Below are 18,452 nucleotides of genomic sequence, written 5' to 3'. Positions count from 1 at the left end.
AAAGCAGAAATAGATGTTTTTCTGGAACTCTCTTGCTTTTTCCATGATCCAGAGAATGTTGGCAATTTGATCTCTGGTTCCCCTCCCTTTTCTGAAACCAGCTTGAACATCTATACAGGCAACAAAAACAAGACCAGGAGCTGACTGTGGCTCAGATCATGAGCTCCTTATTGCCAAATTCAGACTTAAATTGAAGAAAGTAGGGAAAACCGCTAGACCATTCAGGTATGACCTAAATCACATCCCTTATGATTATACAGTTGAAATGAGAAATAGATTTAAGGGCCTAGATCTGATAGATAGAGTGCTTGATGAACTATGAAATGAGGTTCGTGACATTGTACAGGAGAGAGGGATCAAGACCATCCCCTTGGAAAAGAAATGCAAAAAAGCAAAATGGCTGTCTGGGGAGGCCTTACAAATAGCTATGAAAAGAAGATAAGCAAAAAGCAAAGGAGAAAAGGAAAGATATAAGCATTTGAATGCAGAGTTCCAAAGAATAGCAAGAAGAGATAAGAAAGCCGCCTTCAGTGATCAATGCAAAAAAATAGAGGAAAACAACAGAGTGGGAAAGACTAGAGATGTCTTCAAGAAAATTAGAGATACCAAGGGAACATTTCATGCAAAGATGGGCTCAATAAAGGACAGAAATGGTATGGACCTAACAGAAGCAGAAGATATTAAGAAGAGGTGGCAAGAAAACACAGAAGAACTGTACAAAAAAGACCTTCACAACCCGGATAATCCCGATGGTGTGATCACTCATCTAGAGCCAGACATCCTGGAATGTGAAGTCAAGTGGGCCTTCGAAAGCATCACTACAAACAAAGCTAGTGGAGGTGATGGCATTCCAGTGGAGCTATTTCAAATCCTGAAAGATGATGCTGTGAAAGTGCTGCACTCAATATGCCAGCAAATTTGGAAAACTCAGCAATGGCCACAGGACTGGAAAAGGTCAGTTTTCATTCCAATCCCAAAGAAAGGCAATGCCAAAGAATGCTCAAACTGAGCTATCAGGGAAGCCCAAATATATTCTTAAACACTATCTGTTTCATTCCCCCTCCTCCCAGCCTCTGGTAGCCACCATTCCTTTCTGTGTTTTCAAGTTCATTTTATTTTGGATTCCACTATAAGAGATACATAAAATACTTGTCTTTCATTGTTGGGTCTGTCTCACATCATGATATTAATGTTCATCCACTTTGTAAACAAATGGTGGTGTTTCCTTTTTTCTCATGACTGAATATATTTTCATGGTGTGTGGGCACGTTTTATTCATTTATTTATTGATAACTCTTAAATTTTCATTGGAGTATAGTTGATTTATACTGCTGTGTTAGTTTCAGTTCAGTTCAGTCGCTCAGTCGTGTCCGACTCTTTGTGACCCCATGAATCGCAGCACACCAGGCCTCCCTGTCTATCACCAACTCCCGGAGTTCACTCAGACTCACATCCATTGAGTCAGTGATGCCATCCAGTCATCTCATCCTCTGTCGTCCCCTTCTCCTCCTGCCCCCAATCCCTCCCAGCATCAGTCTTTTCCAGTGAGTCAGGTGTACACATGTCCACTCTTTTTTTAGGTTCTTTTCCATGTAGGTCATTACAGAGTATTGAATGAGAGTTCCATGTGCTAAACAGTAGGTTCTTACTAGCTTTCTGTTTTATATATAGTAGTTTGTTTATGTCAATCCTAGTCTCCCAGTTTATCCCTCCCCCTCATATCCCATGTAACCATAAGTTAGCTTTCTACATCTGTTATTCTGTTTTGTAAATAAGTTCTCCTGTACTATTTTTTTTTAGATTCCACATATAAATGACATCATATATTTGTCTGTTAATATGTCTGACTTTCTACAGTCAGTACGACAATCTCTTGGTCCATCCATGTTGCTGCAAATGGCATTATTTTGTTTTGTCTTTTATGGTTGAGTAATATACCATTGTATATATTAATATGTACCACATCCTTATCCATTCCTCTGTTGATAGACATTTAGGTGGCTTGCATACCCTGACTATTGTAAGCAGAGCTGCAGTGAACATTGGGGTGCATGTGTCTTTTCAAATGATGATTTTCCTACAGTATATGTCTAAGAGTGGGATTACTGGGTCATATGGTAGCCCTGTTTTTAACTTTTTAGGGAACCTCCATACTGTGCTCTGTAGTGGCCATACCGATTTACTTTCCCCTGAACGGTGTAGGAGGGTTCTTTTTCCCCTACACCCTCTCCAGTATTTATTTTGTATAGATTTTTTGATGATGGCCATTCTGAGCAATGTGATTGATACTTCATTGTAGTTTTGGCTTGCATTTCTCTCACAGTTGACAGTGTTGAACATCTTTTCATGTGTGTTTTGGCCATCTGTATGCCTTCTTGGAGAAATATCTGTTTAAATCTTATACCCATTTTTTCAATTGGGTTTTTTAATATTGAGTTGCATGAGCTGTTTGTGTATCTTGGAGATTAATCCCTTTTTGACTTTGTTCTCTTGTTTCAAGATTGACTTTGGCTATTCAGGGTCTTTTGTGGTTCTGTACAAGTCTGAGGATGATTTTTTCTATTTTTGTGAAAAATGACATTGTATTCTGATGGAATTTTCGTTGAATATGTAATTAGCTTTGGGCAGTATTGACATTTTAACAGTATTAACTCTTCCAGTTCATGAACTCAGTCTCCTTAAATGTTATGGTCATTTCCTGGTTCAGTCTTGCAATGATTCTAGGAAAGTGTACACTTCTTCTAGGTTATCTAATTTTGGGGGCTTATAATTATTCCTGGTAGTCTCTTATCACATGTATTTCTGTACTGTCAGTTATAGTTTATTCTCTTTCATTTCTGATTTTTTGTGTGTGTGTTCTCTTTTGTTTTCTTAGTTGTGTTTGAGTGATCTAGTTTCATTCTTGTGTATTCTGTCCAGGCCTTTGAAAAGCACCCAGTTTTATGTAAAAGAAACCTATTTGCTAATTTTAAAAGCATTGGTCTAAGAGGCAAAGGCCTGCTAGGATATTCTGTGGGGAAAGAGGCCGGAGATCTCTGTGCACCCTCTACTTCCTAAAGCCAGCAGGGCAGGTGCCATCCTTGCGCTCCACACCTGCCTCACTCCACATAGTGGGCAGCATCACTGGGGTCTCCCTCTGTCATGCTCCAGGGCATGGTATTTCTAACACTATTTTCTAATACCATTTATTGAAGACTGTCCTTTACCCATTTTATGTTTTTGGCTCCTTTGTCATAGATTACTTGACTGTATGTGTGTGGGTTCTTAACCTTTTAATTATAATATGTCCTGGTGTGGTTTTCTTTGGGCTCATTTTATTTGGCATTCTTGGGCTTCTTTGACCTGGATGTATTTTCTTCCTTGTGTTAGGGGATTTTTCAGTTACCCCTTCTCCCAATAAGTTTTCTGCACTTTTCTCTCTTTCTGCTGTTTATAGGATAGCATCAAGTAAGCATTCACATGGTAAGTGAAGTCCCTTAGTTTGTCTTCACTGTTTGTCATGCTTTGTGCTGCTCAGATTGGGTAAGAGCCTCTTGCCCCTTTTTTCTGCTTCTAGTCTGCTGTTGAACCTCTCAATACAGCTATTATATTTAGCTCTGTGACCTCTTATATTTTCTCTTTGTTGCATTTTCACTGTGTTCAACCTTTCTTCTCCCCTTGAATTTGATTAGCATTTTTATTACCATTACTTTCAGCTCTTATCAGGTTACTTACTTATCTCTGACTCTTTAAAGTCTGTTTTATTTTTCTGAGGTTTTATCTTATGTTCTTTCATTTGGAGCATATTCCTCTGAATACATTTCTTCATTTTGCTTGACTCTCTGTATTAGTTTCTGTGCTTTAATGACACACTCACCTTTCTCTGTCTTGAAGCACTGACCTTCTATATAAGATGAATCTTATCATTTAATACTTCCCTAACTGTCTCAAACCTTTGTGGTTGTTTAAGCAGCCTATTTTGTTTTTAATAGATCCTAATAGTTGATGAAAGTGAAAGAGGAGAGTGAAAAAGTTGGCTTAAAGTTCAACATTCAGAAAACTAAGATCACGGCATCCGGTCCCATCACTTCATGGGAAATAGATGGGGAAACAGTGGAAATGGTGTCAGACTTTATTTTTTGGGGCTCCAAAATCACTGCAGATGGTGACTGCAGCGATGAAATTAAAAGATGCTTACTCCTTGGAAGAAAAGTTATGACCAACCTAGAAAGCATATTCAAAAGCAGACACTACTTTGCCAACAAGGTCTGTCTAGTCAAGGCTATGGTTTTTCCATTGGTCATGTATGGATGTGAAAGTTGGACTGTGAAAAAAGCTCAGCACCGAAGAATTGATGCTTTTGAACTGTGGTGCTGGAGAAGACTCTTGAGAGTCCCTTGGACTGCAAGGAGATCCAAACAGTCCATCCTAAAGGAGATCAGTTCTGGGTATTCATTGGAAGGACTGATGTTGAGGCTGAAACTCCAATACTTGGGCCACCTCATGTGAAGAGTTGACTCATTGGAAAAGACCTTGATGCTAGAAGGGATTGGGGGGAGGAGGGGAAGGGGACAGCAGAGGATGAGATGGCTGGATGGCATCACCGATTCGATGCAAATGAGTTTGGGTAGACTCCGAGAGTTGGTGATGGACAGGGACGCCTGGTGTGCTGCGATTCATGGGGTCACAAAGAGTCGGACACGACTGAGCGACTGAACTGAACTGAACTGAATAGTTGAAGGTATGCCAAGACCAGTGTCCTTTAGGTGCTACCTGAAAGCCTTCTGTTGATTGTGGCTGATTGAAAATCAAACCCTCAGGCAGTAGGTTTTAAAAAGTATGAATATATTCAGTCTTATAGGACCACAATGTAAGTTCCCTGGCCTCCAGATCCAGGTGATCAACAGGTGTTCCTTCATGGCACCTGCAAAATCTAGAAGCTCCTTTCTTGGAAATACTGTGCTCTGGAGCATGACAGAGGGAGACCCCAGTGATGCTGCCCACTACCTGGAGTGAGGCAGGTGTGGAGCTCAAGGATGGCACCTGCTGGCTATAGTAAGCAGAGAGTGAACAAAGACCTCCCTCCTCTTTCCCCATAGAATATCCCAGCAGGCCTTTGCCTCTCAGACCAGTGCTTTTAAAATTAGCAAATGGGTTTCTTTTACATAAATCTGAGGACTTTTCATTAGGGCTGCTTTTGCACTGGTCCCTGGACTGAATGAGTCTGCATGCAAGCCCTTTAAGAGCTACATCTCTTTGGATATTCAAAGATGATATCTTGGGGACTCATCTTTCATGTGCTGGTCTTAGAAACTGGTATGCCAGATATGGGATACAAACTATTTATTCCACAGGGAGAAGCTCTGGGTTTTGAGTTCCCTCTGGATTGTATGTCACTACTGGGGATGGGGTTTATGATGAGATTCTGTCTCAGCCTTTCCTACCTGCTTTGGTTTGATTTCCCTCTCATTCACCAGATGTGATGAGGTCACTCCAGCAGGTTCTTTCTGGAGGAAGCTGTAGATTTGGTTTGTCTGTGGAGGGAGGTAAGTCATAATCTTCCTACATCACCCTCTTGAAGCAGAACCATTTTATTTTTCGTAATAGAACAGAGATATAGTTATTTCAGTAATATTATACAGTAAAACTACAAAGAAAAATATTTGATCACTGAGATTATCTGAGTTTTGTAAACAAGAAAGTTAACAGTAATCATAAGTACAGTGAATTGTAAAGATATGTTGATATGAAGGAAAATAACCAGAAGAAACACAAAAAATAATTTTAAACTACAACATTCCCATTGTCACAGAAAATGGAAACTTTTCCATAAACAACTTCTACTTGGTCATTTTTCAGTCCTGTTTAAATTTACATTCTGAAATTGATATTCCACTATAGTTTCCACCTGTATGTAGTATATTTTTCATCCCTCCACTTTGAGTCTCTGTACATCCTTAAAGCTTAACTGGGTCTCTTGATAACACACCACACAGTTTGGTCTTATTTTTTTATCCATCCAGTCACTATGTGCCTTTTGACTGGTGAGTTCAATATGTTTACATTCAGAGTAATTATCATATGTAGTCTTATTGATTGCATTCTGGTTTTGAATTGTCATTATTTCTTTTTTTATTATCTCTTTCTGCCTACATTTGTAAATTGGTTTATTTTTCATGGTGATATGCTCTTTTATCCCCCTCTTGTTGATCTCTAAATTTTTGCTTTGTGGTTATCAAGGGAGGTTATATAAAGCATCTCTCAGATATCACAGTCCATTTTCGGTTTATACAAACTTATCTATAACCTCGTAAGTTATCCACTATTTTTCTCCTCCCTTTTGTATACTGATGTTACAATTTACCTCTTTTCGGTTCAGTTCAGTCGCTCAGTCACTTCCGACTCTTTGCGACCCCATGAATTGCAGCACGACAGGCCTCCCTGTCCAACACCAACTCCTGGAGTTCACTCAAACTTATGTCCATCAAGTTGGTGATGCCATCCAGCTATCTTATCCTCTGTCGTCCCCTTCTCCTCCTACCACCAATCCCTACCAGCATCAGAATCTTTTCCAATGAGTCAACTCTTTGCATGAGTGGCCAAAGTACTGGAGTTTCAGCTTTAGCATCATTCCTTCCAAAGAACACCCAGGACTGATCTCCTTTAGAATGGACTGCTTGATTCTCCTTGCAGTCCAAGGGACTCTCAAGAGTCTTCTCCAACACCACAGTTCAAAAGCATCAATTCTTTGGCGCTCAGCTTTCTTCACAGTCCAACTCTCACATCCATACATGACCACTGAAAAAACCATAGCCTTGACTAGACGGACCTTTGTTAGCAAAGTAGTGTGTCTGCTTCTGAATATGCTATCTAGGTTGGTCATAACTTTTCTTTCAAGGAGTAAGTGTCTTTTAATTTCATGGCTGCAATCACCATCTGCAATGATTTTGGAGCCCAAAAAAATAAAGTCTGACACTGTTTCCACTGTTTCCCCATCTATTTCCCATGAAGTGATGGGACCAGATGCCATGATCTTCGTTTTCTGAATGTTGAGCTTTAAGCCAACTTTTTCACTCTTCTTTCACTTTCATCAAGAGGCTTTTTAGTTCCTCTTCACTTTCTGCCATAGGGTGGTGTCATCTTCATATCTGACATTATTGATATTTCTCCTGGCAATCTTGATTTCAACTTGTACTTCGTCCAGCCCAGCATTTCTCATGATGTATGCTGCATTTAAGTTAAATAAGCAGGGTGACAATATACAGCCTTGAGGTACTCCTTTTCCTATTTGGAACCAGCCTGTTGTTCCATGTCCAGTTCTAACTGTTGCTTCCTGACCTGCATATAGGTTTCTCAAGAGGCAGGTCAGGTGGTCTGGTATTCCCATCTCTTTCAGAATGTTGCAGTTTCTTGTAACCCACACAGTCAAAGGCTTTGGTTATAGTCAGTAAGGCAGAAATAGATGTTTTTTCTGGAACTCTCTTGCGTTTTCCATGATCCAGTGGATGTTGGCAATTAGATTTCTGGTTCCTCTGCCTTTTCTAAAACCAGCTTGAACATCAGGAAGTTCACGGTTCATGTATTGCTGAAGCCTGGCTTGGAGAATTTTGAGCATTACTTTACTAGCGTGTGAGATAAGTGCAATTGTGCAGCAGTTTGAGCATTCTTTGGCATTGCCTTTCTTCGGGATTGGAATGAAAACTGACCTTTCCCAGTCCTGTGGCCACTGCTGAGTTTTCCACATTTGCTGGCATATTGAGTGCAGCACTTTCACAGCATCATCTTTCAGGGTTTAAAATAGCTCCATTGGAATTCCATCACCTCTACTCGCTTTGTTCATAGTGATGCTTTCTAAGGCCCACTTGACTTCACATTCCAGGATGTCTGGCTCTAGATGAGTGATCACACCATCGTGATTATCTTGGTCATGAAGATCTTTTTTGTACAGTTCTTCTGTGTATTCTTGCCGCCTCTTCTTAATATCTTCTGCTTCTGTTAGGTCCATACCATTTCTGTCCTTTATCGAGCCCATCTTTGCATGAAATGTTCCCTTGGTATCTCTAATTTTCTTGAAGACATCTCTAGTCTTTCCCGTTCTGTTGTTTTCCTCTATTTCTTTGCATTGATTGCTGAAAAGGGCTTTCTTATCTCTTCTTGCTATTCTTTGGAACTCTGCATTCAGATGCTTATATCTTTCCTTGTCTCCTTTGCTTTTCGCCTCTCTTCTTTTCACAGCTATTTTCAAGTCCTCCCCAGACAGCCATTTTGCTTTTTTGCATTTCTTTTCCAAGGGGATGGTCTTGATCCCTCTCTCCTGTACAATGTCACGAACCCCCATCCATAATTCATCAGGCACTTTATCTATCAGATCTAGTCCCTTATATCTATTTCTCACTTCCATTGTATAATCATAAGGGATTTGATTTAGGTCATACCTGAATGGTCTAGTGGTTTTCCCTACTTTCTTCAATATAAGTCTGAATTTGGTAATAAGGAGTTAGTGATCTGAGCCACAGTCAGCTCCCAGTCTTGTTTTGCTGACTCTATAGAGCTTCTCCATCTTTGGCTGCAAAGAATATAATCAATCTGATTTTGGTGTTGACCATCTGGTGATGTCCATGTGTAGAGTCTTCTCTTGTGTTGTTGGAAGAGGGTTTTTGCTATGTGCATTCTCTTGGCAAAACTCTATTAGCCTTTGCCCTGCTTCATTCCGTATTCCAAGGCCAAATTTGCCTATTACTCCAGGTGTTTGACTTCCTTTTGCATTCCTATAATGAAAAGGACATCTTTTGGGGGTGTTAGTTCTAAAAGGTCTTGTACGTCTTCATAGAACCATTCAACTTCAGCTTCTTCAGCATTACTGGTTGGGTCATAGACTTGGATTACTGTGATGTTGAATGGTTTGCCTTGGAAACGAACAGAGATTATTCTGTCATTTTTGAGATTGCATCCAGGTACTGCATTTTGGACTCTCTTGTTGACCATGATGGCTACTCCATTCCTTCTGAGGGATTCCTGCCCGCAGTAGTAGATATAATGGTCATCTGAGTTAAATTCACCCATTCCAGTCCATTTTAGTTCGCTGATTCCTAGAATGTCGACGTTCACCCTTGCCATCTCTTGTTTGACCACTTCCAATTTGCCTTGATTCATGGACCTGACATTCCAGGTTTCTATGCAATATTGCTCTTTACAGCATTGGACTTTGCTTCTCTCACCAGTCACATCCACAACTGGGTATTGTTTTTGCTTTGGCTCCATCCCTTCATTCTTTCTGGAGTTATTTCTCCACTGATCTCCAGTAGCATATTGGGCACCTACCTACCTGGGGAATTCCTCTTTCAGTATCCTATCATTTTGCCTTTTCATACTGTTCATGGGGTTCTCAAGGCAAGAATACTGAAGTGGTTTGCCATTCCCTTCTCCAGTGGACCACACTGAACCCAGGTCTCCCAGGGTTCAATGTGGCAGACGCTTTACCGTCTGAGCCCTCAAGGAAGTTTTACCTCTTTTATTGTATATTTATTAACAATTTGTAGTAGTTATTTTTCCTACTTTCTTTTAACCTTTAGACTACAGTTGAGTGTATGTGTGGCAGCTCTGTCATATCTGACTGTTTGCAACCCCATGGACTGACTGTAGGCCACCAGGCTGCTCTGTACATGGGATTTCCCAGGCAGGAATACTGGAGTGAGTTGCCATTTCCTTCTCCATGGGATCTTCCCAATCCAGGGATTGAACTTGCATCTCTTGCATCTCTAGCATTGGCAGGTGGGTTCTTAAACACTGGAGCCACCTGGGAAGCTGTTAACACATTGACTGGGCGATTTTTACAGAAACTACTTCCTATGGCCTTTAATACATTTCCAGACAATAATGTTTTAACACACCATTGTACTACACAGTTACAGTGTTTTAAGTCTAATTGTGTATTTCTCATCTTTATCAGAGTTCTGTGTAATTTTTTATGTTTTTATTTCAGCTTGAAGAACTCCTTTCAGCATTTCTTGCAAGGCAGATATAGTGATAGTGAACTCCCTCAGATTTTGTTTATTCTGGAAAAGCCTTTACTTGTCTTTTCTAGCTGAAGGATAACTTTACTCAATAAAGTATTCTTGGCTGGCCATTTTTATCTTTCAGTTCTTCAAATATGTCATTCCACTGCCCTGAGGCCTAGAGTTTCTACAGATAAATCTTCTGTTAGCCTAATGGCAGTCCATTGTAGGGTTCATTCTTTTTTTTTTTTTTTCCCCTGCTTACCTTTAATATCTTGGAGACTGTCTTTTTGTGTGGAGATAATAGGATAATCTACTAGTTTTGTGGACTTGTATGACCAAATCTTTCCTCAGATTTTCGAAGTTCCTCATCTATTATTTCTTTAACTCCCTGACCCTGCCTTCTGTGTCTGGAATCCTGTTTATCCTGACATTTTTCAGGATATATGGATGAATATCTGTAGACCATGTAGGCTTTCTTTAATCTTTTTCTCTTTTTTCTCTTTCAGTTCTCTCTTCTCCTTTGTGTGATTTCAAAATTTTCCTCCAAGTCAGTCATTCTATCTTCATGTTCTCTGCTCTGCTAAATATTCTCTGTACTGCATGCTATCTAGTTCTAGAATTTTTGTTTGGTTCTTTTGAAAACTTCATTCTCTTTAATAAAGAATTGTTTTATTCATGATTTAATTGAATTGTCTTGAGTTTTCTTGTAACCTGTTGATTAACATCTTATTTTCAACTATCAGATAGTTTGCAGTATTATGTGCCTCTGAGTTTGACCACTAGAAATAGATAATTTTGCTGTGATGCCATGTTTCCTTGATCTTTCATATTTGTTTTAGATTTGCACTTTTGTTTTTCCATATGAATTAGTAGATACCTCCTTAACTCTTTTCTTGTTGCCTTCAGCAGATGGTATGTTATTGTAGTGTTGATATTAGAGTTTTTACTTTGTTTTTGTGAATTTGTATCTGCTCTAGTCTTCTTTGTTTCCTCTTTTGAGTGAATTTTTAAACTTTTCTGCCCTCTCTCTTTCTTTTTAAAAGGTTGCTATACCTCTAGTTTGTAGCTTCTGAGCACGCTCTCACTCTACTGGAGCTTTCTCTTGGCAGTGGCCCTTGGGAACCCATACATGGAGCCAGCATAGAGTGGCAGTAAAGTGTGAGTTTAGCACTGGGTACATGGGGGGTGCCTGCAGCTCAGGTAGGGTAATCCTGGTGGCTCCTAGGTGGACTTCTGCTAAGGACAGTCCCTTTCCCACCAAGTGAAGTTCTTATTTGCATCTTTCCTAATATCCTCCCTTCCCCTAGTTATAAATTTCATATCTTAGTACTCTAGGTACTGGTGGAGAGACTGGATCTTTTCAGCCACTTTCCAGTCCAGCTGGCTTAGCCAGGCACTTACCAACTTTCTTTTCCCCTCTCAGTGTTTCCTTAGGCAGAACTTGATGCTTAGAAAGTTTGTCTACTGCCACCAAACTAGCATTTATCTGTTTACTTAATTACTTACTTTTGGTCTCCAGTTATGTGCTAAAGTCTCTCTTTGGGAGGATTAGACTTCAGCAGGTTCTCTGTCTCATACGTGAGTGCCTGCCTGGGTCTTCACTGACCCAGTTTTTGCCTGACAGGAGCAAAAGTCTAGGCAGTTTGGCTGACTCCTCTGTTTCCCAACTCAAATAGAAGTTTGTCCCTTATCATCTTCGTGGTGGGTGAGACAACTCCTGGGTTCCTTGGCGTAAGACACTAGGTCCTAAAACACCACAGAGGCACTTTTGCTCATGTATGAATATCTCATATGTTGATTTAAAAGGGAATAAATAATAGGAGCATTTTATGCCATCATGTTTCTAATCCCAGTCTACAGGATCATCAGGTTTTCACTTAAGAGGTTCACTCTGGGTGCATAGTTAAAATTAGAAGCATGAAATGAGGAAACATCTATATGACTCTTGCTGCTGCTACTGCTAAGTCGCTTCAGTCGTGTCTGACTCTGTGCAACCCAGTGGACTGCAGCCTACCAGGCTCCTCTGTCCATGGGATTTTCCAGGCAAGAGTACTGGAGTGGGTTGCCATTGCCTTCTCCTATAACTGCATAGTGATACACCAATTCAACTTACTGCTATGGGGGAAAAACACCATTTAATGAGACATGAATATAAAGAGATATGACTCTTACTTCCCCTTATAAAGATATTGCAAACATCTGATTAAAACACATATAGGATTCTGTCATTTTTAAAGTCATAGTATTGGTCTAATAGATTTTTTTCCAAACCAGAATAGTGAAATGGTGATACATCACATTATTAATTAAACCTACAAAGAAATATCATTACCATTAATGAGTTAGAAATATGAAGGATAATATTGTGTTATATATCAATAATAGCTTTTTGAATTACTATAAATGTATTGATCTGCATTTTAAAGAAAGAAAGCCATTTATAGTTTGCAACTTTATAAGCAAATTCATTTTAATATAGGATATTTGTTTAAATATGGTATCTTTATATATAAAATGAAACTTACTTAGAAAATGTTGCATCTAAAGGAAGATTATCCAAGGTTACATTATGTAAGAGTATGAAAATACAAATATCCTTGTCAATTTTCTTTCAAATGAAGTTAAAAGACAAATATCAGAGCTACTGCAAAGTTTGTCCTAGCAGGACTTAGAGTATACTGCAGAAATGAATATATTTTGTTACTACCAAAACCTTTCTTTGTATAATATTACTGAAATTTTATTAAAAGTGGAAAATGAGTTACACTGAATGTTGTCTGACTTTAAAATTAATTCGTAGCACTGATTAATGCAAAATACATTTCACTTTAATTAAGGTAGTTGAAAACAAAGACATTTTATATTGCAGTAGCACATAAGTCTCTAATTCCATACATGCTTCATAGGAACCACTCTAAACTTAAAATATTATCAATGTTTATTAGATTTCCATAAAGATTTTTAATGGTAAGTCAGTAAAATTAGTAATAAAAATGAAAATTCTCATAGTTGTTTTGCACATGTTAAGTAGATATAGTACACATGATTCTTTCCTTTAAATGACAATCTATTCTGCTAGTAATAAATGACCTACAGAATGGTTTTGGTAGCCAAAATTAGTTTTTCTTGATTTATATATTACCTGTTTTGGTTAGAAAAATTGAATTTTTCTGTGCACAGTATTTTAAAAGTATTTTTGGTTTCTGCTTTCTGTCATCATGGTAGTGATGTATAAGCCACATCAATAATGAGTATTTAATAATGAGTATTCTGAAAATTATTGTTCAGTATAGTGTGTTTTTAAGTAATTTTGTTATAAATTATTTAAATAGTACATATTAAATGTATATTATTTTGTAAAATGCTATTTTAATTGTATAGGAGAATCTGTCATTTAAAGACATTTGCTATTGACTGCATTTAAATGTAAACTTAATGTTCACACATGAAAAAAGAATCCAGGTTTTTCTAGATCATACTTTGTTTTGCCTTTTTTTAAAGAAAGATATTTCTGAATATAGAATATATTCCTATTTACTCTTTAAAAGGAATAAGCATATAGGATGAACCACTGCACAGTGATTAAACATTTGAGCTTTGAATTCAGATTGCTTATATTGCCTCCAGCTGGCTGGGTGACAACTCATTGAACTGCCTTATCTTTGATTGCTTCATATGGAGATACTAACTACCTTATAGAGTTGTGAGAATTAACTGAAGTTAAAAAGTATAAAATATTTAGAAAATTATTTAAAAGAGAAAGCACTTGGTAAACATTATTACTGTTTGTCAGAATTCTCTAGCAACTTCTTTGTTCAGTAAGTATTCATCTTACCTTGCCAAGAAAGACTTATACCCTGAGAACTGTAAAACATTAATAAAGGAAACTGAAGATAATTCAAAGAAAAATCTCTTCAGCAAGTGTTGCTGGTAAAGTTGGAAAGCTGCATGTAAATCAATGAAGTTAGAATACACCCTCACACCATACACAAAAATAAACTCAAAATGGCTGAAAGACTTAAGACATGATACCACAAAACTCCTAGAAGAGAACATAGGCAAGACATTCTCTCATGTAAATTGTACCAGTATTTTCTTGGGCCAGCCTCTGAAGGCAATAGAAATGAAAACAAAGCAATGAGACCTAATCAGATTATAAGCTTTTGCATAGCAAAGGAAACCTAAAGAATGGAAGAGTCTGTTTGCAAATGATGCAACCAACAAGGGCCTAATTTCCAAAAGACATAAACAGCTCATTCAATTCAGTAACAAAAGAACAAGCAAACCAATCCAAAAATGGGCAGAAGGCCTAAATTAGACATTTCTCCAAAGATGAAATACAGATGGCAGTAGACGAATGAAAAGATGCTCAACCCACTAATTATTAGAGAAATATAAATGAAAACTATAATGAGATGCCACCTCACACAAGTCAGAATGACCAACATTAAAAAGTCTACAAATAACAAATACTAGAGAAGGTGTGGAGAAAAGGGAACCCTCCTACATTCTTGGTGGGAATGTGACTTGGTGCAACCACTGTGGAAAACACTATGGAGGTTCCTCAGAAAACTGAAAATATAATTATATTATCTAGCAATACAACTCCTGGGTTTATATCCAGACAAAACTATAATTCAAAAAGATACTTGCACCCCTATGTTCATAGAAGCACTGTTCCCAATAGCCAAGACATGGAAGCAACCTAAATGTCTTATCAACAGATGAATGGATAAAGAAGATTGGTACATATACACAATGGGATACTACTCAGCCATTAAAAAGGAATGAAATGATGCTGTTTGCAGCAACATGGATGGACCTAGAGATTATCGTACAAAATGAAGTAAGAAAGAGACAGATACCACATGCTGTTCACTTATATGTGGAATCTAAAACATGACACAAATGAACCATCAGTGAAGCAGAATTACGGACATGGAGAACAGACTGTTGGGTGCTGTAGGGTGGGGAGGAATGGAATGGGCAGTTGGGGTTAGTATATGGAGAATGGATAAACAACAAGCTCCTACTGTATAGCACAAAGAATATATTCGATGTCCCATGATACACCATGGAAAAGAATATGAGTATAAAAAAAGAATGTATATATGTATAACTGAGCCACTTTGCTGTACAGCAATAACTGAGTCACTTTGCTGTACAGCAATAATTAACACATTGTTACTCAACTATATAAGTCAACTTCAGTAAGGTATTCATCTTAAGGTTAAGTCAGTTTATCATTTCATTTTTATTTTTAATCATAATTTTTTCTCTATCAATATTTTTTGTTTTAGGTCACTTTTCACATTGAACCATATAAGAATCGAGATGATAAAAACATGTACAAAAATGTCAAGTACATTATAGACAAGTAAGTTTCTTCTCTCCTATAATTCCTGTTATAAGTATATTTAAATTATATTTGAGAGATTTGAATGACATAGTATGACATTAATATCAATTTAATTTTGTAATGAATGTTGTAATCATTTTAGGAACTTTTCTGAATTTCCTTATAATTCAATTTCTCTATGAATAATTACAAGTTGATGTTTTTACTCTTATGTGTATATTAGACTATGATGTTTGTCATCTAACATTTTAAATTGTTACAAAATTGTAACATATTTGTAAAAATAATTTACAAAATTATTCTGTAAATTTTATGAATATAAAGTTGTCTTTTTTTAAAAAAGAAGTTCAGAATATGAAATGTGAATTGCTGTTAGATATGGTAGATTCATATCTAATATTTTCATTTATGTTTCAGTGTGTTTACAGGGAAAGAATTTACTAGTACAGTTTTATTTTGGTTTACTGATAACAGTCTGTGACAGATGCCGTACTCTTACAAAGAAACACGTCAGCAACACTTGGGGCATGTATCACTTAGAACACACACACACAAGCAGTATTTTCATGTAGAAAAATGGATTTTTTATTGTGTTAGTCATCATTTTTAAACCTCCATATAAGTAATTACTTTGTTTGTTAATGTCTTAGTATATCCAGTATCTCATTTCCCAATGTGTAAAATTAAAAATACGTTTTTAATGATTACACTTACATAGCTAATTCCACAAAGAAGGTGAACAATACACTTAAACTGTACTACTTACCTTCATTTTCAGTACATAAATAATTGGCCATGGGAAATAAGGCATGAATTTTCATTTTATTTTCATATATGTTTATATTCTAGATATGGAAATCATCCTGCCTTTTACAGGTACAAGACTAAGAACGGCAATGCTCTTCCAATGTTTTATATCTATGATTCCTATATCACAGCATCTCAAAAATGGGCCAATCTGTTAACCAGCTCAGGGTCTCAAAGCATTCGCAACTCTCCTTATGATGCATTGTTTATTGCACTTCTAGTAGATAAAAAGCATAGATACGGAATTCTTCGAGGTGGTTTTGATGGAATTTACACATACTTTGCCACAAATGGCTTTACTTATGGCTCATCCTATGAAAACTGGGCTAAGATAAAATATTTTTGTGATCAGTTCGACCTAATGTTCATCCCAAGTGTGGGCCCAGGATACATAGATACCAGCATCCGACCGTGGAACTCTCATAACACTCGTAACAGAATCAACGGGAAATACTATGAGACTGCTCTGAGTGCTGCACTCCAAGCCCACCCCAGTATAATTTCCATCACCTCTTTTAATGAGTGGCATGAAGGAACTCAGATTGAAAGAGCTGTTCCCAAAAGAACCAGTAATATCGTGTACCTGGATTACCGGCCTCATAAACCAAGTCTTTATCTAGAGCTAACTCGCAAGTGGTCTGAAAAATACAGAAAGGAAAGAGCAATTTATGCATTAGGTCACCAGGAACTTAGCACACAACCTGTTTCTTAATGGATTGATTATAGAAATTACCTAATTTCAATACATTCCTTTTGTTTTCAGTTATAGGAAGAAAACTGTCAAAATCAATATGTACTGTTACCATTATCTCTAATAAAAATAATTTGTACATTGTTAAGGATTGTAATATCATTGCCACCTTTCACAGTGTTACACTGAGAGAAAAGTTGTGCAAATAATATTCCTTATGGCATAAATTTGCTGAATCTGTGACTGGAATTGAAATCTGGCTCTGATAGCTGTTTTTATTTCACAATAGGCAATTGCTTGTGTTTCATAGAGTAGTTAGCACACAATCCTACTAATATTCTGCACCCAAAGAAATAGAACTGTGTATATATTTGATATGTCTGTTGAAGAACAGAGATGTAAAAGATAATACACATGGTTCATTTTTTAATGATCTGATCAACTTTGTCCTATTAGCATTCAGACTCTGGAAAACGTTCCAATAATTCTTCAGAAGAAAATATGCCTTAAGCCTTACTGAGATGAAGGCCTGCTTTCTGTAACACAATATATATCATCATATGCAGATTTCTGGTTTCCTAGAGCTTGCTAGTTATTTTGCATGTCTAATGTTTCTACTTTGTAACGATGAATTCCAGACAGCAGAAGGAAAATCTTTTCATAAAGGCTTTTCATAAAAGTTAAGAATTGCTTCTCAGTTATTGAAAAAAACATAGCCAATTTACAATTATTATGGAAATACAATGCCTAAAATTCTATTTTTAGGATATCTTGTCAATCTTTAACTTGTTTTATTATTCATGTTTTTAAATTTAATATTAATTAGAGATGAATTGTTAAGAAAAATTGATACTAACATTAGATTGCCACCTTTTAAGTTTTTAAGCTATTTTTACTAAAACTAATAGAGAAAATTTACATAGCATTTCAGATTTTAAGGATATAGAAATAAAATTTCATTCCTAAGTTTGACTTTTTATTAGATGTAACATTTAATAATGGAAATATTTTATTTAAAAGACTTTAAATTATTGTATATAATAATATCCCCATCTAGAAACATTATACTTTTATATTACCTAACAGGATAAAGACTTGTTGTCTGTTGTCATATTGTGACAAATTGATCATCTGTAAAAAATGAATCTCATTAAAAACTAGAGAATAAAAGACACTCTGTTATTTTAGTTAATATTTGTAACTAGAACTATAGAAAAAAACTAATATATATGCTCTTACATGAATATTTTTTATATATTTATTAAATGTTAGCAATACAGAATACATATAGTCAGAATATAAGAATGTTCATTCAGAAACAAATAGTGGAATTTGTCATAAATGTCATTGTCTAATGAGTTATTTTTAAGCAGTGCTTTCAAAGCAAACTAGCCTGTCTTTGAAAAGAGGCATGATTAATGTTAAACTGATTTATAACTTGAGAATTTGCTATATCTCAGAATATTCAGACCATGGGAAATTAGTACAATAGTAATTATTAGTAAATTCACTTTCTAGAGGAAATTACAAGAATAACTCTCTATATTATAACTAACCATATTCATAGGAACACTCATGCTGATATAACCTGTGGATTTTTTTTTTGTTTTTATTACAG

General features: G+C 36.7%; 1 protein-coding gene across 1 annotated transcript in view; it reads left to right on the top strand.

The window, feature by feature from the left end:
* The window catches only part of MANEA (mannosidase endo-alpha), an 82,036-nt gene extending 64,030 nt beyond the window's left edge, over positions 1-18,006 (top strand). Inside the window, exons 4-5 of the mRNA XM_040239154.1 lie at positions 15,278-15,354; positions 16,186-18,006. Of these exons, the coding sequence (XP_040095088.1) occupies positions 15,278-15,354; positions 16,186-16,855 (747 nt within the window). The 3' untranslated portion in view covers positions 16,856-18,006. The remainder of the gene's footprint in view (positions 1-15,277; positions 15,355-16,185) is intronic.
* The last annotated feature ends 446 nt before the right edge of the window (positions 18,007-18,452 follow it).

The sequence above is a fragment of the Oryx dammah genome, unplaced genomic scaffold (genome assembly GCF_014754425.2).
Source record: "Oryx dammah isolate SB20612 unplaced genomic scaffold, SCBI_Odam_1.1 HiC_scaffold_4, whole genome shotgun sequence".
NCBI classification, from domain to species: domain Eukaryota; kingdom Metazoa; phylum Chordata; class Mammalia; order Artiodactyla; family Bovidae; genus Oryx; species Oryx dammah.
Note: the sequence above shows the minus strand (reverse complement) of the source record. Positions and strands in the feature narration are given on the sequence as shown.